General features: G+C 41.3%; 1 protein-coding gene across 1 annotated transcript in view; it reads right to left on the minus strand.

Moving 5' to 3' along the window:
* Positions 1–340: 340 nt before the first annotated feature.
* The window catches only part of LOC121373117 (NADPH oxidase 5-like), a 34,587-nt gene continuing 12,147 nt past the window's right edge, over positions 341–22,780 (minus strand). The window contains exons 6-15 of the mRNA XM_041499567.1: positions 21,929–22,167; positions 15,352–15,524; positions 12,108–12,299; positions 9,809–9,941; positions 7,635–7,745; positions 6,390–6,490; positions 3,833–3,889; positions 1,748–1,957; positions 1,131–1,397; positions 341–543 (exon numbers count right to left, since the gene is read on the minus strand). Coding sequence (XP_041355501.1) covers positions 412–543; positions 1,131–1,397; positions 1,748–1,957; positions 3,833–3,889; positions 6,390–6,490; positions 7,635–7,745; positions 9,809–9,941; positions 12,108–12,299; positions 15,352–15,524; positions 21,929–22,167 — 1,615 coding nt within the window. The 3' untranslated portion in view covers positions 341–411. The remainder of the gene's footprint in view (positions 544–1,130; positions 1,398–1,747; positions 1,958–3,832; positions 3,890–6,389; positions 6,491–7,634; positions 7,746–9,808; positions 9,942–12,107; positions 12,300–15,351; positions 15,525–21,928; positions 22,168–22,780) is intronic.

Here is a 22,780-nt window from a genome sequence, read left to right on the forward strand (position 1 = left end):
TAAAGTGCTCCTACTGGCAGTAGCTAGTGGGAATTTCCCCATTAGCTCAGTTGGTAGAGTGCTGGACTTTCGTACTGAGAGTCCGTGGTTCGAATCCCATCAGTGGAGGTTGATTTTTCTGTTACATATAACTAATATTTATAAGTTGTTTTTTCTTCATTCCTTCATTGTTCTTTCCCAGTCAGTCAGAACACTGATTTCCCTGTCTGTTCAGAGCCGTACCAAGTGAGGGGCACGAAGGGCATCACCAGTTGACCCCCCCCCCACACACACAATACGAAATGGTTCCCTTTCTACTTTTAAAAGGATCATTATTGTGTAGCTGGATTTATTGTACCCTTATTCTAAATCCTCCCCCTCATGTTATGTAAGATACACACACATGTAAGTAGGGCTGTTGTTGAAGTCAGTTTAGAAATTCTCTTTGCAAAACGAAAATCCAAAATCCTGACAATGTGCTTTAAGTTGCTTTGCTAGGACGGGGGAGCCACAGAAGAAAACCTTGATCTTGCCTTTGTTCTGTTTAGATAGCTTGGTGAAAATCTGCAAATAGGAAGTGTAAAATAAGGAGAGGTTTAAAAAATTTAAAAAATATATAAATCCACTTCACTCTTAAAATAACTTGAGCAAATATTTTTTTAAAGCACTTAAATTTCTTGCTTGAAATATTATTGGTTGACTTCAGACATTCCTTGAGTTACAAAAGTTGTAGAAATGGCATAAACAATAGCATAGTAGATTAACACATGTAATATATTATTACTGCTAGTTTTCGCAAAAAAGAAACTTGATTTTGAAGGCAAAATATATTTAAATAATTTGGATTTATGTGACGTTAAAAATATAATTCCCATATGACGTTAAAAATATAATTCCCATAAGCCCCCACAAACAGTAACTCATCTGCTACCCATGTTTAATCTAAGTGTTAAAAGAACTGAAAAATAAATTTTGATTCCAGTTTGTTTAACAGAGCTGTAGAACATACCTCATCCACGTTTAGTTACCAGCACTGAAACAGCAACCCTCATTTTAATAGGATTATCAGAACAGAAAACAAAACCCTCACTCAACATTAGCTATTAAAACTGAACTTCCCTCTCCCCACCCCCACTCCAAAACAGACCAACCTCATTCCAGTTTGGTCTTCCAGGATTGGTCCGAGTCCTCAGCCCAGTTATCAGATCAATTTGTTTTTCCTGGTGGATGAGATCGAGCGCCATCTGGAGTCCGATTCCCTTCATGTCCGTGCAGTTCAGTGCTGACGTCATGTAGAGGTGCATATCGAGGATGTTTTCGAGCGATCCGGTCTGGCGCTGTTCTATCTCAAGTTGGGTCAGCAAAGACACAAACCACTCGAACGATTTCTGATCTCGGTTGATCCAGATGAAGTCAACCTAGAAACAGTGATAAATTCACATGCTTTGTCCACTGCACTGACGTAACCAGCCGTATATATTCGACACTGCGTTCGAGAATGATCGAGAACCTATTCAGGGCCTGGGTAAATTGCCATGATAGTCGAACGTTTTCGGTAATAGTATATGATAAATAATACACAAAACTTGAGCTCATTAGCTTGAGGTATTGTGACAAAAATCCGGAAAACAATATGTGGGACAGGCAGCTGGACAGACAGACAGACAGACAGACAGACAGAAGGACGGAGATGAAACTTATAGTCCCCCCCCCCCCCAGTTGGAACGGTAAGGAATAATAATACTAATTTAAAACACAAATCGACTACCTTCTTCAACTTCATGATGGTGGCAGGGAGTTCACTGCACCACGAGAACTCGCAGTTTGGACACGTCCTCTTAGATGCTAGAAACCGATACATGATGCTCTGTAGTACCGAGGCGTACGGGGTGACTCCGATCCCAGACGCCACCAACACCGCGTGTTCCGTCTGGAACAGCTCTCTGGAGGAGGTTCCATAGGGACCATCAACATAGACCTGCAATAGTGAAATCAGACTTTTATAAAGGCCATCCACATACATCTGGAAAAGTGAAATCGAAGTTCTGTAGGGACCATCCACATACACCTGGAATAGTGAAATAAAGAGTTCCGTAGGGACCATCCGCATTAAGTTGAACGAGGAGGTTCCGTTGGGACCATCCACAGACACCTGGAATAGTCAAATAAAGAGTTCCGTAGGGACAATCCACATACACCTGGAATAGTCAAATAAACAGTTCCGTAGGGACAATCCACATACAACTGGAATGGTCAAATCAGAGTTTCGAACGGTAGGGAAACCATCGACAAACCTAGAATATTAAAATAAGTTCCGTAGTGACCATCGAAAAACCAAAAATATTAAAATCAGTTCCATAGTGACCATCCACATAAACCTGCAATATTAATTTGAACGACAAAACCGTAAAACATGGACAGAGTCGTGTATCTGCACAATGCAGAGTCGAATCTCGTCTATAGGAGGACAGCCACTCCCGAGGAGATCCTTTACTGGAGATTTCTTCCCTCTTGCACCGCCAAAACGAGGACTGCTACTCCCTGCCAATCGGTGTGTAGTTTTTTGGGGGTTTTTTTAACGAAACGACTAGAGCACATTAATCAATTGAGAATCAGCCATTGGATGTCAGAAGTTTGGTGATTCCCTTACAGTCTTCAGTTAAGTAAAAGTTTGTTTTGTTCAACGACACCACTAGAGGACATTAATTAATCATCGACCATTCGATGTCAAACATTTGGTAATTCGAACACACAGACTTTAGAGGAAACCCACAGCATGGTTTTCCATTAGCAACAGCGGCTCTTTACACGGTCTTAACTACCGTTAACTGGGCTTCCATTTTTGTGAAAGACCCATTGGCCGAGCGGATAACGTCGCGGGATGTCAGATGTCATGCAAATCGGTGCAGCAAACATTTGGTAATTCGGACATATAGACTTCAGAGGAAACCCACAGCATGGTTTTCCATTAGCCACAGCGGCTCTTCACACGGTCTTAACTACCGTTAATTGGGCTTCCATTGTTTTGTGAAAGACCCGTTGGCCGAGCTGTTAATGGGCTCTGAACATTAACGAAACGTTTGTTTCGTTTAAAGACACCACTGGAGCACGTCGATTAATTAGTGATCGGCTATTGGTGCAGATGTCATGGGAATCGGTGCTGTAGCTTCGAATTTTGCCAATTGACACTTTTTGTTTTTAAATATTATATTTCATTTCATTTCAACTTATGTTCGTGCTTATATTCAATTACGGTCCAAGCACGCTGTCCTGAGCAAACTCTTCAGCTATCTGGGCTGTCTGTCCATGACAGTAGGTCAGTTGTTAGTTGGTTAGTGATTAATGAGAGAGAAGAGGGTGTAGTAGCCGCACACCTACCCATTGAGCCCTTTTGAACTCGCTCTGGGTTGGAGCCGGTACCGGGCTACGAACCCTGTACCTACCAGCTTGTAGTCCGATGGCTTAACCACTGCGCCACCGAGAGAGAGAGAGAGAGAGAGAGAGAGAGAGAGAGAGAGAGAGAGAGAGAGAGAGAGAGAGAGAGAGAGAGAGAGAGAGAGTACCCTTTTAACATGCCCCTATACCACTAAGGTTACGGGTATGTCTATCACGGGCTTAGCCTCTGGTCCGGGACAGAGCAGCATTTGAACACCTGAAATTCGTAATTGTTTCGCGATAACATTCCCTCGAATCCACATTAACATCAGGTTTCCATCCCCCGGGCCAACGCATTTACGGTGTCCCCCACCTTTCTCCGTGTACACTCAAGGGGCCCTTATTAATGAATTGCAACATGTTAAGACAATGTCCGCCTTCAGGGTAGAGATGCCCGCAATATCTAAATATACTTCACCTTTATGTAGACCTCTTTGTGTGGGTCTGTCTTTCTCCCGTACGTTGATTTCCGTGACTGAAAATAAATAGGTATTGCTGATACAGACACGACATAACATGATACTCAATAACACATATTTTGTTTTAGTGAAAACGAGATTTCTAGAACTATCATAGGCGTACGGGATACCATTTTTGTAGTGGGGAGCAGGCTGCATGGTCTCTCACTGAATTAAACGAAAATACAGGAATCTGGAAAAAAAGTAAAGTTTGTTTTATTTAACGACGCCACTAGAGCATACTGATTTTTTATCTTATCATCGGCTATTGGACGTCAAACATATGGTCATTCTGATACTCTTTTTTAGAGGAAACCCGCTGTCGCCACATAGGCTACTCTTTTACGACAGGCAGCAAGGGATATTTTATTTGCACTTCCCACAGGCAGGATAGCACAAACCATGGCTTTTGTTGAACCAGTTATGGAACACTGGTCGGTGCAAGTGGTTTACACCTACCCATTTAGCCTTGCGAAGCACTCACTCAAGGTTTGGAGTTGGTATCTGGATTAAAAATCCCATACCTCGACTGGGATCCGAACCCAGTACCTACCAGCCTGTAGACCTAACCACGACGCCACCGAGGCCGGTGCACGAATCTGGATAGCAACATTTATTTATTCATATTAGCATTACTGCCAAACAGCTATATAGGGTTGCAAACGAATCACTACGCATTTTTACATGGATTACAACTAATATTGTGGATAGAATAATAGAAATAAATGGTGAAAAGGTCTCCGGTTAGCTCATTTTGCCCGAATTTCTCGATCATTATTGCCCGAATTTAAGGATTTGCTCTCTCAATGGGGGGGGAGGGGGGAGGGGGGGCTGCATCCTTGTCTGGTACGCGTATGGGAACTATATACTACCAAAACCAAACCATGAGTCCACGATAAACGTGCTTAAACACACGGATTAATACAAACACGTTTGTGCTCTGAACTTTAAAAACGTTTGTTTTGTTTAACGACACCACTAGAGCACATTGATTTATTAATCATCGGCTATGGAATGTTAAAGATTTGGTAATTTTGACATATAGTCTGACACACGCACGAATACATATTACTGCCAACATATAGATACTCCTACAAAAACACAATGTTATAAAGACCATACACACATACGTACACGCAGGCGCTGATCGAAGGGTTTGTGAGGGTGGTTCGGGGGAGGTGGGGGGGGGGGGGGGGGGGGCCTTCAGATATGGTAAGAGGTGTTTGAACAGGATTTTGTTTTTCTTTTACGTTAGTGAAAAAAAAGCATAGGGGGCGCACCCCTCGGCGTCCCTTCCCCCTGTATCCGCCCTTTCACACGTATACAAATGTTAAAATAAATATTGCTAATAATTAAATCAAACAAGTCTTTGCAGTAAAATACATGTCAGAGAAGACCGTAGAAAATGAAAAGAAAACAATTCATTTTAAACAAACCTTAAAGTAAAGTTTGTTTTATTTAACGACGCCGCTAGAGCACATTGATTTTTTACCTTATCATCGGCTATTGGACGTCAAACATATGGTCATTCTGACATTGTTTTTTATAGGAAACCCGCTGTCGCCACATAGGCTACTCTTTTTACGACAGGCAGCAAGGGATCTTTTATTTGCGCTTCCCACAGGCAGGATAGCACAAACCATGGCCTTTGTTGAACCAGTTATGGATCACTGGTCGGTGCAAGTGGTTTACACCTACCCATTGAGCCTTGCGGAGCACTCACTCAGGGTTTGGAGTCGGTATCTCGATTAAAAATCCCATGCCTCGACTGGGATCCGAACCCAGTACCTACCAGCCTGTAGACCGATGACCTGCCACGACGCCACCGAGGCCGGTACAAACCTTAAATTTTCGAGGTTACAAAAACGTTAGTTCATTTTCCGAATGTAAAACTGAAAGTATCGATGACCTCTGAATTTTCACATAGTAATTAGGCACACACGCACGTGCCAACACCAACATATACATATGTACACAAACCAGGGCCGTAGCTAGCAGGAAAAAAATCCGAAAGCATTATTGAAACTTAAAGAAAATTATCTTCTTAACTGTTTAAGGAGATTTAGACTATTAACTACTCACTTGCACCCCCCCCCCCCCCCCCCCGAAACAAAAGATCCTAGCTACGGCCCTGCAAACACATTCAAAAACACGTTAATTTAAAGAGACATTCCTGAGTTTGCTGCAATTGTTTAAGACGTTTTCGACTAATAAAATGTTTCTACGATTACCTTTACATATTAAATATATTTTCTTGTTTAGAATATTAGTGGCTGTATATTAAATGTGTTTCTGATTGATATTTGTACAAGATTAATTTTCATTTTATTTCCTAAAACAAAATCCAGTTTGGGCTTCTTACAAATATTAAGACGACCAGAAATACATTGAATATACAGACACTGATATTCTAAACAAGAAAATATATTTAATATGTAAGTTTAATCGTAGAAATATTTTATTAGTCGGAAACATCTTACAGTGCAGCAAACTCGGGAATGTCCATTTAAAACAAACCTTAAATTTGCGAGGACCCTTTTTCTTGAATGAAACGGTGAAGTCTGGCTGCAATTGTTGGCGTCCTTTGTTTAGCGTAATATCTGTGTCTTTCTTGTATCCTTAGAAGAAAAACATTTACCTTGCAGTGTCTTCTGTAAATGCTTAAAATATTCTTTTTGTTTTATTTTACGGCACCACTGGAGCACATTGATTAGTTAATTATTGGGTATTGGATGTCAAACATTTGATACTTCTAACTTCTAACTCGTAGTCATCAGAGGAAACCGGCTACATTTTTCTATTAGCAGCAAGGGATCTTTTATATGCACTTTCCCACAGACAGTAAAACACATACCACGACTTTTAACCGGCTGTGGTGCACTTGTTGGAACAGAAAAAAAAAAACCCGCAATTAGCTGAATGGATCTACCGAGGTGGTTCGATCCTGCGACGCAAGCACTTCAGGCGGGCACTTAACCGGCTGAGCTAACTCCTGCCCATGCAGTAAAGATACTTTTGTTTATCGACATCTCTCGAACACATTAATTAATTAATCATCGGCTATTGGATGTCAAACATTTGATAATTCTGACATGTAGTCATCAAAGGAAACCCGCTAGATATTTCCATTAGCAACAAGGGATATTAATTTGTATATGCACTTACCACAGCCTTTGACCAGTTGTGATGCAAGGGATATTAATTTGTATATGCACTTACCACAGCCTTTGACCAGTTGTGATGCATTGGTTGAAAGGAGAAAAAAAACCCGTTAGTTGAATGAATCCACCGAGGTGGTTTGATCCTGTGACGAAAGCACCTCAGGCGGGCACTCAACCGACTGAGCTAAATTCCGACCATGCTTAAAAGAAAGAAAGAAAGTTTGCTTTGTTTAATGACACCACTAGAGCACACTGATATATTAATCATCCGCTACTGGATGTCAAACATTTGGTAATTTTGACATACAGGATTAGAGAGAAAACCCGCTACATGTTTCCATTAATAGCAAGGGATCTTTTATATACACTTTCCCACAGACAGTAAAGCAGATACCACGGCGTTTAACCAGTTGTGGTGTATTGGTTGAAACGAGAAAACAATCAGTTGAATGGATCCACCGAGGTGGTTTGATCCTGCGACGCAAGAAGCTCAAGCGAGCACTCAACCGGCCTCATGCTGGCTACGTCACTAATAAGCACGAAAATAAATATCAACATACAGACGAACAAACGGCATAAATGTGAAAGCATAGACGCTTACCACTGTTGCAGCATTCTTCCCATCGTTTCCTTGGAGGTTTGTACTTGTTGAAATACTCGTACAGTGTGTTAGTCCAGTGGCCCGCGGATCGCACGTGTACCCAGAAAACATCTGAAATATTACAACTCGTACAATATAATATACTAGTCACAAGAAGTTACGGGTCACATGGACACTGTGTCTGAGATGGGTAGCCTATTCGCTGTGCCAGTGGTACGGAAACACTCTAGCAGTTGATGGATGACGGAATGGCTCATTTGCAAGCATCTCGCTACTTGTCTCATGGATATGCTATCATTCAGACATGGTAGGACTCAACGACAGTCCAGAATGATCAGTTTACGTTTTGGTGATATGGTTGTCCGAAACCAGATTGCAAAGAAATGTATACTTCCCCAACCCTAATCAAACATGACAAGTGCTATCATAAAAAAAGAGTTTCGCGTGCACCATGCAGTTTTCAGGTAGGTTCCCTTCTACGTCAGAAAACGAAATTCAAACAATCTTGGATTTTTTTGTCTACCTTTACCATAGCTTTGTATGGGAAAACAAACAAGCTGTGAGTAAACGGCTCATGTACAAGCAATCTGAAATGCTTTATTCAAGTCTCTAACCTACATTTAATTGCCTATCACCACCTATGATTTTGGTTTTAATTTTCGAACAGGTAATGTAAACATTTGATACTGGCCCATAACTTATTGTGACTAGTACTTGTATATAGTTCTGAAAAATGTGACTAATATAGTTCAAGGCAAAAAAGTGCCGTGGAGAATTAAAAACTCCGCGGCAATATCCACGGCATTACCGATCACCGTGGTCAATTGCAGGGGTTGCCGGCATGAAAAAAGTATCTGGAGTTGGAGAAGCATTCACTTAGTGTTGATGAGGACAAGAACGATAACTCAACTTCAAACTCGGGGTAAAGGGGATGGTAAAGGAATGCCACTCGTGTGCGGCGAGAAGCACTAATTTTTTCTTGATAACTGGCCGCGGTGGCGTCGTGGTTAAGCCATCGGACATAAGGCTGGTAGGTTCAGGGTTCACAGCCCGGTACCGGCTCCCACAACCAAGAGCTAGTTTTAGCAGCTCCACTTGGTAGCTGTAAGACCACTATGTCCACTTCTCTCTCACTAACCACTAATACAACTAACCCTCTGTCCTGGACAGACAGCACAGATAGCTGATTTGTGTGCCTAAGACACCGTGCTTGAACCTTTATTGGATATAAATAAGCACGAAAATAACTTGAAATAAAAGATTCTTGATGACAACAAGAACGATCACTCGCCTTCCAGCTCGGGGGCGATGCTGATGGTAAAGGGATGCCACTCGTGTGCGGAGAGAAGCATTCACTTAGTGTTAATGACGACAAGAACGATAACTCACCTTCGAGCTCGGGGGCGCTGCTGATGGTAAAGGGGTGCCACTCGTGTGCGGCGAGAAGCATTCACTTAGTGTTGATGACGACAAGAACGATAACTCACCTTTCAGCTCGGGGGTGCTGCTGATGGTAACGGGATGCCACTCGTGTGCGAGGAGAAGCATTCACTTAGTATTGATGACGACAAGAACGATATCTCACCTTCCAGCACGGGGGCGCTGCTGATGGTAAAGGGATGCCACTCGTGTGCGGCGAGAAGCATTCACTTAGTGTTAATGACGACAAGAACGATAACTCACCTTCGAGCTCGGGGGCGCTGCTGATGGTAAAGGGGTGCCACTCGTGTGCGGCGAGAAGCATTCACTTAGTGTTGATGACGACAAGAACGATAACTCACCTTCCAGCTCGGGGGCGCTGCTGATGGTAAAGGGATGCCATTCGTGTGCGGAGAGAAGCATTCACTTAGTGTTAATGACGACAAGAACGATAACTCACCTTCGAGCTCGGGGGTGCTGCTGATGGTAACGGGATGCCACTCGTGCGCGAGGGAGAAGCATTCACTTAGTATTGATGACGACAAGAACGATATCTCACCTTCCAGCACGGGGGCGCTGCTGTTGGTAAAGGGATGTCACTCGTGTGCGGCGAGAAGCATTCACTTAGTGTTGATGACGACAAGAACGATAACTCATCTTCCAGCTCGGGGGAGCTGCTGAGGGTAAAGGGATGCCACTCGTGTGCGGGGAAAAGCATTCACTTAGTATTGATGACGACAAGAACGATAACTCACCTTCCAGCTCGGGGGAGCTGCTGATGGTAAAGGGATGCCACTCGTGTGCGGCGAGTTCGGGAATCTGAAGAAAGATGTAGTCTCCAGGCTGGTACGTCATGTTGGCGGGCTTGGTTATCACAAGGTGGGTCACCTGTGGGATCAGATAACACGTTCCTTAGGAACACAGTGGCACATAGCCGTACGACACAATCAGATTAAAATTAGCTCTACTGGGTCTACCAGCAGATCTAACAGCATTGCGTGGACTCCCATGTCCAGGTAATATTTCATCTATAAATAACAATTTAAATATCGACCAATTACACTTCGCCTTTTATAGCGTTATTCTGGAGCATAAAAATTCAAAAAATATCGGGCGAGACTATTTATGCAATAAGCGAATTTGTTGGTCTATTTCATTATTGAAAACACAGGGGGAAAAGTGCAGTAATAAACTCTGGATTATATACTAGTATAAACAGATTTTATGGCTATACCATCACGGTTTTTTTTCGTCTTGAAACGAATTTTATATAAAATTTTATATTGCAATTAGTTTTCGGCATACTTCGTAATTCACCCGAATCATTTCGTATACCCTCGGCATAATCTCGAATTTTTTCAAAAAAATTTCAAGTAAGGTTTTGATTGGTCGAATGAAAGATAAACTGGACATGAGCTCCAACGGGCTGTTGTTAGATCCACATGTAATAGTGGAGCTAATTTTAATTAGATTGAGGGAGGCAGCGGGCAACTGCTCTCCCCTCCCTCTCCCTAGTGCTGGAGCAATTCCTCAAATTCTGGCAAACATTATAGAGATATTCTAGCAAAATATACTGACCTGAGACCTTTCTACCATGTATGCCCATCATTCTACGCTTAAAATGAGTTGCAATAGGTGTAGAAATGCGTAGAGATTCGTTCGGAATGCTATATAGCTATTTGGCGGTAATGCTAATATGAATAAATGTTGTCATCATGATTCGGGCATTTTCGTATTATTTCGACAAAAACAGCCTCCCTCCCCCTCTCTCACACACACACACACACACACACACACACACACACACACACACACACACACAAAAATGGGAGGCTGTACGCCTATGCAGTGTCGTCAATACTGATCATGTTTTATTTGTAGTATGGTCGATGATCACAGAGCTTGGTCCATGTACAGTCATTTACTTTCGGTTTCCACGCTAATGCTTATACATAGCATCTGTACTCTGACTTAAGTGGACTTGGTTTGAGTTTGGAGTTTTCCTTCTCCTGGGAGAGTTTTCTTACTAGGATTCTGAGCCTCTCCAGCCCAGTTTTGATTTTGGAGTTTGCTTCACCTAGACAGTTTTCTTTCTTGACTTACGTCCTCTGTCTGTCTGGTCCATATTAGTCCAGTCTCTACCCTTTGACCAGTCCAGCTTGAATGACGCTACCAGGAGCTAAAGCTCCAGCTGACATAGCTCTCCGAGTCAGTGAGACATGCAAGCTATCTCACCACGCCAATGAAAGGACCATGAGTATTTGTAGTATGACGTAGCGGGGAAGGTTGGGGACTAGGGTTGGTTGCCCCAGACTCTAACTCTGAAGCTGAGGTAGACAAATAAGCCTATCCCCTCCAGTGGACGTCGAATTAATATTGATTAATTAATTGATGACTACGATTACATATTAAAGATATCTTCCTGTTTAGAATATCAGTATCTGTACCTTCCAATAATTTCGTACGTAAAGTAAAATGTACAATGACTGATACAAATATTGTCATGCCACAGCAATCACATTGGATGTACTTGAAAGAAGAAAATATATAATACAATAATGTGTCTATTCAATACTATTGAATGTATGTGGTAATGTGGTAATAGTCCCCAGAATGGTTCTCTTAGTCGGAAACATCTTAGAATGCCTGCAGACTCCAGATAGTTCCTTTAAAGTACAGTCTACTAATTTAAATACAGGATAGTACATGAGTGGCCGTTAGATGCAATTTATCTCACAACAAGTTGTCTTAAAATGTATCTAACGAGCGAAAGCGAGTTTGATACGTTTTTAAACAACGATTATGCAAATTCTTCATTCTGGTTTTTGCGAGTACGGTAGGTTATACAGTTTTGGTCTGTGTGTCCATTCGTTGCACTATTTTGGTTTGAGAAACGATTGAAACATGGTGCCACAAGTTTTGAATACCAGCTAGTATACCATAGTAGTAAAAACCACACTGAAATCGCCCCCCCCCCCCCCCCCCCCCCCCCCCGCTTGCGGTTGCTGTGGTTACTGTTAGATGAATCTCTCTTTACTCTGCTTTGAAACTTACCTTAGAGGGCAACAGATTGACCTCTGTGATGAACGTTTGACCATAGCGCATCTTCTTGATGAACTTTGACCTGGATATCTTCTCCACTAGGAAGATGACTCCGGGGGCAATGAACCAGAACCAGAAATGAGGGCAATGGAGGATGAGGAGGATCCAGAACGGGACATACAGGAGGTGCGTCCAGTAGAAAATCTGAAAACATTGATGTATAATTTAATGAGGAGGATCCACAACGGAACATACAGGAGGTGCGTCCAGTAGAAAATCTGAAAACATTGATGTATAATTTAATGAGGAGGATCCAGAACCGAACATACAGGAGGTGCGTCCAGTAGAAAATCTGAAAACATTCAACGAATGAAATGTTTTATTTAACGACGCACTCAACACATTTTATTTTGAGTTATATGGCGTCAAACATATGGTTAAGGACCACACATATATTGAGAGATGAAACCCGCTGTCGCCACTTTCATGGGCTACTCTTTTCGATTAACAGCAATGGATCTTTTATATGCACCATCCCACAGACAGGACAGCATATACCACGGTCTTTGATATACCAGTCGTGGTGCACTGGCTGGACTGAAAACATTGATGTATAATTACTGAAAATATATTGAATGACGAACTGTGATATAGCAAACAGTGCTAAAAAGATCACTGCACTACAGATATCGATAAACAAGGATCGTAACTGGAGGGAGAAGTTAAAGGGGAGGATCCAGAACGAAAAATACAGGTGTAAAAACAAAAACACCCAACCCCAAAACAAAACAACAACAACAACAACAAAACAACAACAAAACAAACCCAATTAACAAACAAACAAAAAACCACAGAAAAAACCACACGCACAAGACACAACAATCTATGAGTTCATATTGTTTTAAAGAGTTTTAGCATTATTCTCTACAAAGTTGTATGTTAATCCACTAGTTACTTCTCTATGCGGGGACTGGACGTAGCCCTGTGGTAAAGCGCTGGTCTGATGCCTGGTCGGTCTAGGATCGATCCCTGTCGGTCGCCATTGGGTTATTTCTCGTCCCATCCAGTGCACCACGACTGGTATATCAAAGGCCATGATATATACTGTAAAGTCTGTGGGATGGTACACATAAAAGATCCCTTGCTACTAATGGAAAAATGTAGCGGGTTTCCTCTCTGAGATTATGTGTTAGAATTACCAAATGTAGCGTGTTTCCTCTCCGAGACTATGTGTTAGAATTACCCAATGTAGCGGGTTTCCTCTCCGAGACTATGTGTTAGAATTACCCAATGTAGCGGGTTTCCTCTCCGAGACTATGTGTTAGAATTACCAAATGTTGCGGGTTTCCTCTCCGAGACTATGTGTTAGAATTACCAAATGTAGCGTGTTTCCTCTCCGAGACAATGTGTTAGAATTACCAAATGTAGCGTGTTTCCTCTCCGAGACTATGTGTTAGAATTACCAAATGTTGCGTGTTTCCTCTCCGAGACTATGTGTTAGAATTACCAAATGTTGCGTGTTTCCTCTCCGAGACTATGTGTTAGAATTACCAAATGTTGCGGGTTTCCTCTCCGAGACTATGTGTTAGAATTACCAAAAGTTGCGGGTTTCCTCTCCGAGACTATGTGTTAGAATTACCAAATGTTGCGGGTTTCCTCTCCGAGACTATGTGTTAGAATTACCAAATGTTGCGTGTTTCCTCTCCGAGACTATGTGTTAGAATTACCAAATGTAGCGGGTTTCCTCTCCGAGACTATGTGTTAGAATTACCAAATGTTGCGGGTTTCCTCTCCGAGACTATGTGTTAGAATTACCAAATGTTTGGCATCCAGTAGCCCAAGGGCGGGACGTAGCCCAGTGGTAAAGCGTTGGCTCGATGCGCGCTCGGTTTGGGATCGATACCCGTCGGTGGGCCAAGTGGGCTATTTCTCGACTGGTATATCAAAGGCCGTGGTATGTGCTATCCTGTCTGTGGGATGGTGCATATTAAAGATTCCTTGCTGCTAATCGAAAAGAGTAGCCCATGAAGTGGTGACAGCGTGTTTCCTCTCTATATCTGTGTGGTCCATAACTATATGTCTGACGCCATATAACCGTAAATAAAATATAACCATAAGCATACAAAATGTGTTGAGTGCGTAATTAAATAAAACAATTCCTTTCAGTAGCCCATGATTTAAAAAAAAACAATGTGCTCTAGTGGTGTCGTTAAACAAAACACACTTTTTTATGCAGTACAATACAATGGAATGAGAAGCATAATGATGTGTTGAAAGGGGAGATAACTATCCTTCAGCTTACATGAAAGTTAAAGTTTGATTTGTTTAACGAAAACACTAAAGTACATTGATTTAATAATCATCGGCTATTGGATGTCAAACAGGTAATTTTGACATATAGTCTTAAAGAGGAAACCCGCTACATTTTTCCCACTAGAAACAAGGGATCTTTCACAGACTTATCACGGCCTTTGATATATACCAGTCGTGGTGCACTGGCTCCTACGAGAAATAGCCCAACAAGTCCACTAATGGAGATCGATCCTGGACCTACTGCGCATTAAACGAGAGCTTTACCACTGGGCTACGTCCCGCCACTAAAAAGAGATGTAGGTAGGTAACTCGTTTAACCTACTCCTATACCACTAGGGTTTCGAACACGCGCATCCCGAGTCCGACCTAAAATAGAAAGAGATGTAGGTAGGTAACTCGTTTAACCTACTCCTATACCACACGCGCATCCCGAGTCCGGCATCCGATAAAATCAGGGGCCTGACTCGGGGCATATAGAAAGAGGAAGGAAGGAAATGGTTTAGTTAACGATGCACTCAACACATTTTATTTACGGTTATACGGCGTCGGACATATGGTTAAGGACCACACAGATATTGAGGGAGGAAACCCGCTGTCGCCCCTTCATGTGCCTACTCTTTTCGATTAACAGCAAGGGATCTTTTATATGCACTATCCCATAGACAGGTAACACATAACACGGCCTTTGATGTGACAGTTGTGCTGCACTGGCTGGAGCGAGAAATAGCCCAATGGGCCCACTGACGGGGATCGATCACAAACCGACCGCGCATCAAGCGAGCGCTTTAACACTGGGCTAGGTCCCGCCCCCAAAATAGAAGGAGGTAGGTAGGTAAGTAACTAAGTCTAACGTGCTCATATACCACTAGGGTTTTCAACACGTCATGGAAAGAGAAGCATAATGCTGTGTTAAAAAGGGAGATAACTCCGTACTTCTACTGACCTGAAAGTGTCCAGATCGCCTGACGAACGGCATGGAGAAGACGCACATGACCACGAGAATGACCATCAAGATGATCCCGGTCAGGGGAGCTGACCCAGATATCCATCCAATATTGGCTTTCGTCGTGAAGACGAACTGGAGAACAGTTAGATTGAAGTCTGCTGATACTAGCACTGGAATTCAAACAAAAAGGACAAAATTATGTTGAACAAAACCTCAGTGATGTCGTGGTTAAACCATCGGACATAAGGTGGGTAGATGTAAGACCACTACACCCTCTTCTCTGTCACTAACAACTAACCATTAACCCTCTATCCTGGACAAACAATCCATACAGCTGAGGTGTGTGCCCAGAACAGAGTGCTTGAACCTTAATTGGATATAATAAAACAAACAAACTAACAAGCAAAGATAAAATAACCCATAACATTGATATTGATTAACTAAATATAACCCATCTCTAACCTGAGATGCGTGCGTCGCAGGATCGAACCACCTCGGTGGATGCATTCAACCAGTATACCACAACAGGCCAAAGGCCGCGGTAAGTGTTTTCCTGTTTGTGGGTAAATGTGTATAAAAGATTACTCGTTGCTAATGAAAAGACTGTAGCGGGTTTCCTCTCTAAGACTACATGTCAAAATTACCAAATATTTGACATCCAGTAGCTGATAATTAATAAATCAATGTACTCTAGTGGCGTTCTTAAGCACAACAAACTTCTTCGTTTTTTGCCGACTTCCAACTGGTCGGGGCCACACCCTCCATGAATAATACAGGTACCATTTTAAACGTTGCACCCTCCCTGGAAAAATCCCGCATCCGTTCACGAAGTCGCAGTAGTTGTGTACAGTCTGTAATGTTTCGCCGGTCAGAACTTGCATAACGTCGACAAGTGTTACATCTATCCGATACGGCTGTGTGCGCTAATGCTCGTCACTCGACCGTGGAGATTTAAAGGTAGAGTAAACTCATACAAGAGATGTATGTGTTGGAAAGATGCATACCCGGACCACCAACACATACTGACACTTTAACAAATGTAAAACGCGTAATTGTAGAGTTAATAAAAAAAACTGTGATTATTCCTGCTAACTGGGGGCAGCCATTTTGTTTCGTCTTTGTGATGTCCGGTGGTATAGCTTGGGGCGAAGTGACGTCAGCTCCGTCCATCTGCTCTATGCACAGTGTAAACAAACGCTCTAATTTACGACAAGGCGCTTCGCTTTCGTCAACCTGACTTGTAAAACAACATAAATGACTTCATAGTATAATAAACTATGTAACTAAATATATTTCAAGTTGCCTCAATAGAATGAAACGGAGTTATAGTATTTTTTTGTATTTTTTTTAAATCCAAAGAAAGAAATGCATATTATTAGGCATATTGGTATGCTACGTTCGAGCAAAAACGACCACTCACGATACCCAAGTGATAATTTTATTTTATTTGGGACTACGTAATTGGTCAGTTTTGTGATTTTAGATGGGAAAGTCTACTTAATCAAGGGTTTTACAGAATTACTTACAGTAATAAAGCAGGACGGCTGATCGATTACGATTAGAGGGTTGTCCGTGCGGTTAACACACAATACCCCGTGATTTTAATAAGTCTTAATGCAGTCTTTGGTCTTAAAAGATCAGTATCAAAATTTTATCTGAACATGGAAACTGAGTTGTCATTATTCGACACATATATCCAACCTATTTTAAACTACGGATGTGAAACGTGGGGATTTCATAAAGGACATGATATCGAAAAAGTACATATAAAATTTTGTAAAGTACTATTAGGATTTCACAAAAAGGCAGTGAATTTCTGTGTTTACAATGAGTTAGGTCGAATGCCATTACAATACAAAAGGTATATGATCATTCTAAAATATTGGCTAACGCTACTGAAAAGTGATATTTGTATATTATCGAATGTTTACAAATATTTGTATAATACATGTGAAACTTGTACTAACTGCGCTACTAATGTTAAAAAGCTTCTTGATTCTCTTGGGTTGTCGTATATATGGTATCTTTTTTTGAAGGTTCTTCTTGATGCTTTATTTATAAGCACTTGAGAGATAACTTTTGCCTACAGTTTTACTTAACAAACAATATAGCACCACATTTATTAAGAATGCTATGTAAGTTTAGAATTTCTGCCCATTCATTAAATGTTGAATCTGGCCGTTATTCCAATATTCCACGATGTAATAGAATCTGTGTCTGTTGTAACACATTAGACGAAGAGGACGAATTCCATTTTATTCTTATTTGCAGTTTATACCTAGAAAGAAAGAAAGAAATGTTTTATTTAACGACGCACTCAACACATTTTAATTACGGTTATATGGCGTCAGACATATGGTTAAGGACCACACAGAGTTTGAGAGGAAATCTGCTGTCGACACTACATGGGCTACTCTTTCCGATTAGCAGCAAGGGATCTTTTATTTGCGCTTCCCACAGGTAGGATAGCACAAACCATGGCCTTTGTTGAGCCAGTTATGGATCACTGGTCGATGCAAGTGGTTTACACCTACCCATTGAGCCTTGCGGAGCACTCACTCAGGGTTTGGAGTCGGTATCTGGATTAAAAATTCCATGCCTTTACTGGGATCCGAACCCAGTACCTACCAGCCTGTAGACCGATGGCCTAACCACGACGCCACCGAGGCCGGTTTTATACAGAGTTAAGACGTAAATTTATTAAACCCTATGATTGGAAACATCCTTCTGTTTTTAAGCTAATTCAACTTCTAACTGTCCAAAATGTTAAAGAACTTAGAAATTTGGGGAAATGCTTATTTAATGCTTGTGAAGCTCGAAATTTTGTTGTTTAATAATGCATACCTATACTATTTTATATTATGATATATATTAAGTATAATCAACAAATTTATTTCCTGCCAAATTATTATATTATGTAACGTTATAATTATTGCCACCATGTTTCAACTGTACAAACATTGTGTACGCCTATAAACAGGTTTTTGGCTAATAAACAACACAATGCAATTAATAAAAGAAGCACGTCTTTTTAGTGTGTCTAGACACAGTGTCTGGAGACCGTCTAAATATACACCTGCCAATCAGGAACCACAGTTACAGGTCTCGGAAAGAAAAGACCAGTTAACTAAGAAAACACTCCGATTATTATTTCTGTACGTGGGTTAATTTATGTACAAACCATAATACAGTTATTTCAACACTTTGACAATGGTGGTTTATTTTGTATTAAAAAAAATATATAATTGTTGCTGGCTTACTGGGATGATTATTATTACAGAATATTGCGATGCATCCGCAAAAATCAGGTATGTTTTGTTTCTTCAGTTCGAAGACAAATTCCTGACGTGACACGTTAGACATTACGTAACCACCAGCTCGCCAGAGGGCGTATTCACTGGGATGATGCAAAATGGCTGCGCCCTAATAGCCGTCACATTTAACCGTTTTATTAATTAATTTTACGTTTATACTTGTTGATATTGAGCAATAATGTGCATTATATATCGTTGAATATGCATACCAGATCAAATGCCTTAATTGTCCCCTCCTTTAAGATACACCTACCGATTAACTCTCACTCGACTATTGAGTCTGGAAAGTGTACCTGCTGATGCGAGTGCGAGTGCGAGTGCGAATAATTTTTACATACTCATATACCACTAGAGTTTCGAGCATGTCCGTCCCGGGGCCTGTCTGTGGATAGCCAGTGGCTTGCTGTGAGACAGAAAAAAAAATTAAGGGGACAATTTTAAAATTTACATCCAAAAATTAAATAGTGTCAGTGAACAGGAGATTTGTGACCTTTATTGGAACAGACTATAACACATTTTGGTGGATATGTGTCAATTTCATTTACCCTTTAAAAAACTGTTTAATTTAAAACTGCAAATTAACTGATTATTTTGAATTGCAGCATAAACGATTAATAATTATGACCAGCATATTTAGTGAATATAAATTCAATATTAATTAGTACATTAGAAATTTACATAATCTTGCAACCACTTAAAGGTGCTATATCAGAACTTATATGTGAACATCTGTTTGTAATAAAGGGGCGGGACGTAGCTCAGTGGTACAGCGCTCGCCTGATGCGCGATCGATCTAGGATCGATTCCCGTCGGTGGGCCCATTGGGCTATTTCTTGTTCCAGCCAGTGCTCCACAACTGGTGTGACAAAGGCCGTGGTATGTACTATCCTGTCTGTGGGATGATGCATATAAAAGATCCCTTGCTGCTAATCGAAAATAGTAGCTCATAAAGTGGCGACAACAGGTTTCCTCTCTCAATATCTGCGTGGTCCTTAACCGTATGTTCGACGCCATATAACCGTAAATAAAATGTGCTGAGTGCGTCGTTAAATAAACCATTTCCTTCCTGTTTGTGATAAAGATTCTCCAATAAAAATTTATTTTCTACTCATAGATAAAATTATTTCCTATAATCATTTATGGACATATAGTTAAAGTTGTAGTCTTTAAATGTTAAAGCAAAATTTAATAAAAACATTTATTTGCAATAGCTGACATTATGCAACTTTGAGATAACACTTTTAATACCGGTATAATAGATCATAAACTCAAAATGGTTCTTGACAATTTTGCTCAAAAGTTACTTATAAATGTCTACAAATATTTTGTTTTGGAGAGGAATAGGGGTAAACCATCATCAGAAACGGTTCCTCACATATTGAAACGGCAATGAAATTGCACAAATCACAAATTACTGACACCTTTCTTTCAATTTCAAGAGTAAACACCACCCTGTGCATCAATGAGAGCCAAAAAATGTAAATGCTAAATTAGGTAGACTATATTTAAATAGATATTTACAAAATATTTACTTGTCTGTTTAATATGTAAGAAATAATCGACAAAAATCTGTTTTATTCTATTTCCGACAGTACTATAGTTTAACGTGTTCGTATACCACCAGGGCCCCGAACACGCCCATCCCGAGTCCGACCTCCGATAAGATCAGTGGCTTGACTTGGGATGGGGGAGTGGGGTGGTGAAAATGGACAGAATTTTGAACTTAGCAATTAGTAAAAGAAATTATTAGGATAAAAAAAAGAAGAATAAGCCAAAAATAAAATGAATTGACTGCTCGGCCGAATATTTATATAATTTGGAGCATTTTAGAAGGACAGTCCACAAATAAATAACAGAAAGAAGAGAGGATCGGACTATTTAATAATATTATTTAAAAAAAGTAATTTCGACATAACATTTTGAACGGAGGTCTAAAAGTTTAAAGTCCAATCTATATGGTCCGGGCCAGGGGGGAGGGTAAGTTGGAGGTGGGCGGGATTTGGAATACGAATTTAGTAGTTGGGTCAAAGACCGAAAACCAAAATAAATTACAAACATTTAAGTCCAAACAATAAAATTAGAGTGCTTGACCGAAAAGGTTTTAAGGTGATTTGAGCAATTTAGACGGGCTGCCAAAATAAACTGCGTTGGACTGTTTACAAAAAAATAAACATAAATATTTTCAATTGCGGCCAAACCGTTTTAAGTCCAACTAAGCCCAAAAAAGGAGGTTGCTGTCCTAAGTTGCGCAGCGGGACTCATGGCGAGTTTATGGGCTGTTCGAAGTTGAAGTTCGGGAGGTCTTTTTGTAGATTCCAGTAGCAGGACTTCATAACTTCCTGTAAGACCATGTTGCGAACGCGGTGTAGTGATGCGTTGTCCATGATCGGATTAAGAAGTCCTTGTCGGAACAGCCTGTCCCGCTCCGCCGTCACATACAACTTGGCCGAGTGTTTGGCTCCTTGGATCTGGTATTTCCCTTGGCGAGATGGGAGTTGGCGCCACGATGAATCGCTCCACGGCCCGTTAATCTGTGACTTATCAATAAAATTGCCCTGGGTAGCTCCACGGTATTTCGCCGGCAGCTTGTCACACACGATCGTCCAAAGGGAGTGATCGGTGGCCGTAGACACTTTCCTCCTCTTGTGTTCACGTTGGACATCTGCCGTGGCAACAGCGACAACTGGAGGCGCTGGTGGACTGATTGGTGGATCAATAATGATCATATGGCCGGTTTCCACCCCTCAGACTCTTTTAGAGTCTCGAGTCTAGACTCTAAAAGTTGTATAAGCACCAGACCAGGGCCAAGACCCCGTTCCACGAACGAATTGTAGCTAAGGTTAATTGTAGTGACTTACGGTGAATTTTACAACTCAACGAGATGTGAGCCCAGAACGTATCAGCGTTAAGTCCAATTAATTCATCCATTCGTTTTAACATATTTAACAAAACAAACTTTAAAGGCTCTGCAGGGTGGGATCCGGTTACCGTGATGCGAACCCAATACATACCGGCCTTGAGTTCAGTATACCGAAGAGACCGGTTAACATAATAACCGCAGTCCGTGCCACAAGAAACGCCTTTTTTCATACTACGAAATTTACTACAAGTTATTTATTTCTGAGCAGATTGATTTGTAAATTGAACACAAAAATAGTATTTAGTTGTTATTTTCAAAACCCTTTTACTTTTCTTCTGATGTCATACCAAACTGAAATTATTTACAAAATAATTTTTTATAGAATGATGGGACGGAATACAGATGTAGTTACCTGCGTTGCCGATGTGCCCAGCCGTGTGCCAGACAGACATGCCGAGAATGACCAGACCCACGAGCTTGTGTATCATGATGTGTTGGTCCAGGGGCAACAGGGAGCGGATGGGCGTGGTCCGTAACCACGTGATGCACTTCCGTAACATGAGCACCAGGATGAACATACAGTTGAAGTTGAGGACGAGACCACCTCCTCGCGCGGCGATTATGAACCCGTTTGATGTTCTGAAAAACAATGAAGAAAAAAAAGAAGATGGTCAATCAACCGGCCTCGGCGGCGCAGTAGTTCTGCAATCGGACTACAGGCTGGCAGGTACAGGGTTCGCAGCCCGGTACCGGCTCCAACCCAGAGCGAGTTCTTAAGGGCTCAATGGGTAGGTGTACGGTCACTACTCTCTCACTAATCAACTAACAACTAACCCACTGTCCTGGACAGAGAGCCCAGATAGCTGAGGTGTGTGCCCAGGACAGCGTGCTTGAACCTTAATTGGATATAAGCACGAAAATAAGTTGAAATGAAGGTCAATCAGATATTCCGTATTGAGGGCGGGGCGTAGCCTAGGGTTAAAGCGCACGCATGCTGTCCGACTAGGATCGATCACCGTCAGTATATAATATATATATATATATATATATATATATATATATATATATATATATATATATATATATATATATATATTACATAATGAAACTATATCTGTATTCTTACTGGTCAAAAACCAGTCACATGACCGTCCGTAAATAGTGATATTGCCCTGAGACGGTCTCACCGGTCCATCAAAAGTGATATTACCCTGACCAATGAAAATAAAGATGAGACAAAGTTGGACTAATG

The sequence above is a fragment of the Gigantopelta aegis genome, chromosome 5 (assembly GCF_016097555.1).
Source record: "Gigantopelta aegis isolate Gae_Host chromosome 5, Gae_host_genome, whole genome shotgun sequence".
Taxonomy (NCBI): Eukaryota; Metazoa; Mollusca; class Gastropoda; order Neomphalida; family Peltospiridae; genus Gigantopelta; species Gigantopelta aegis.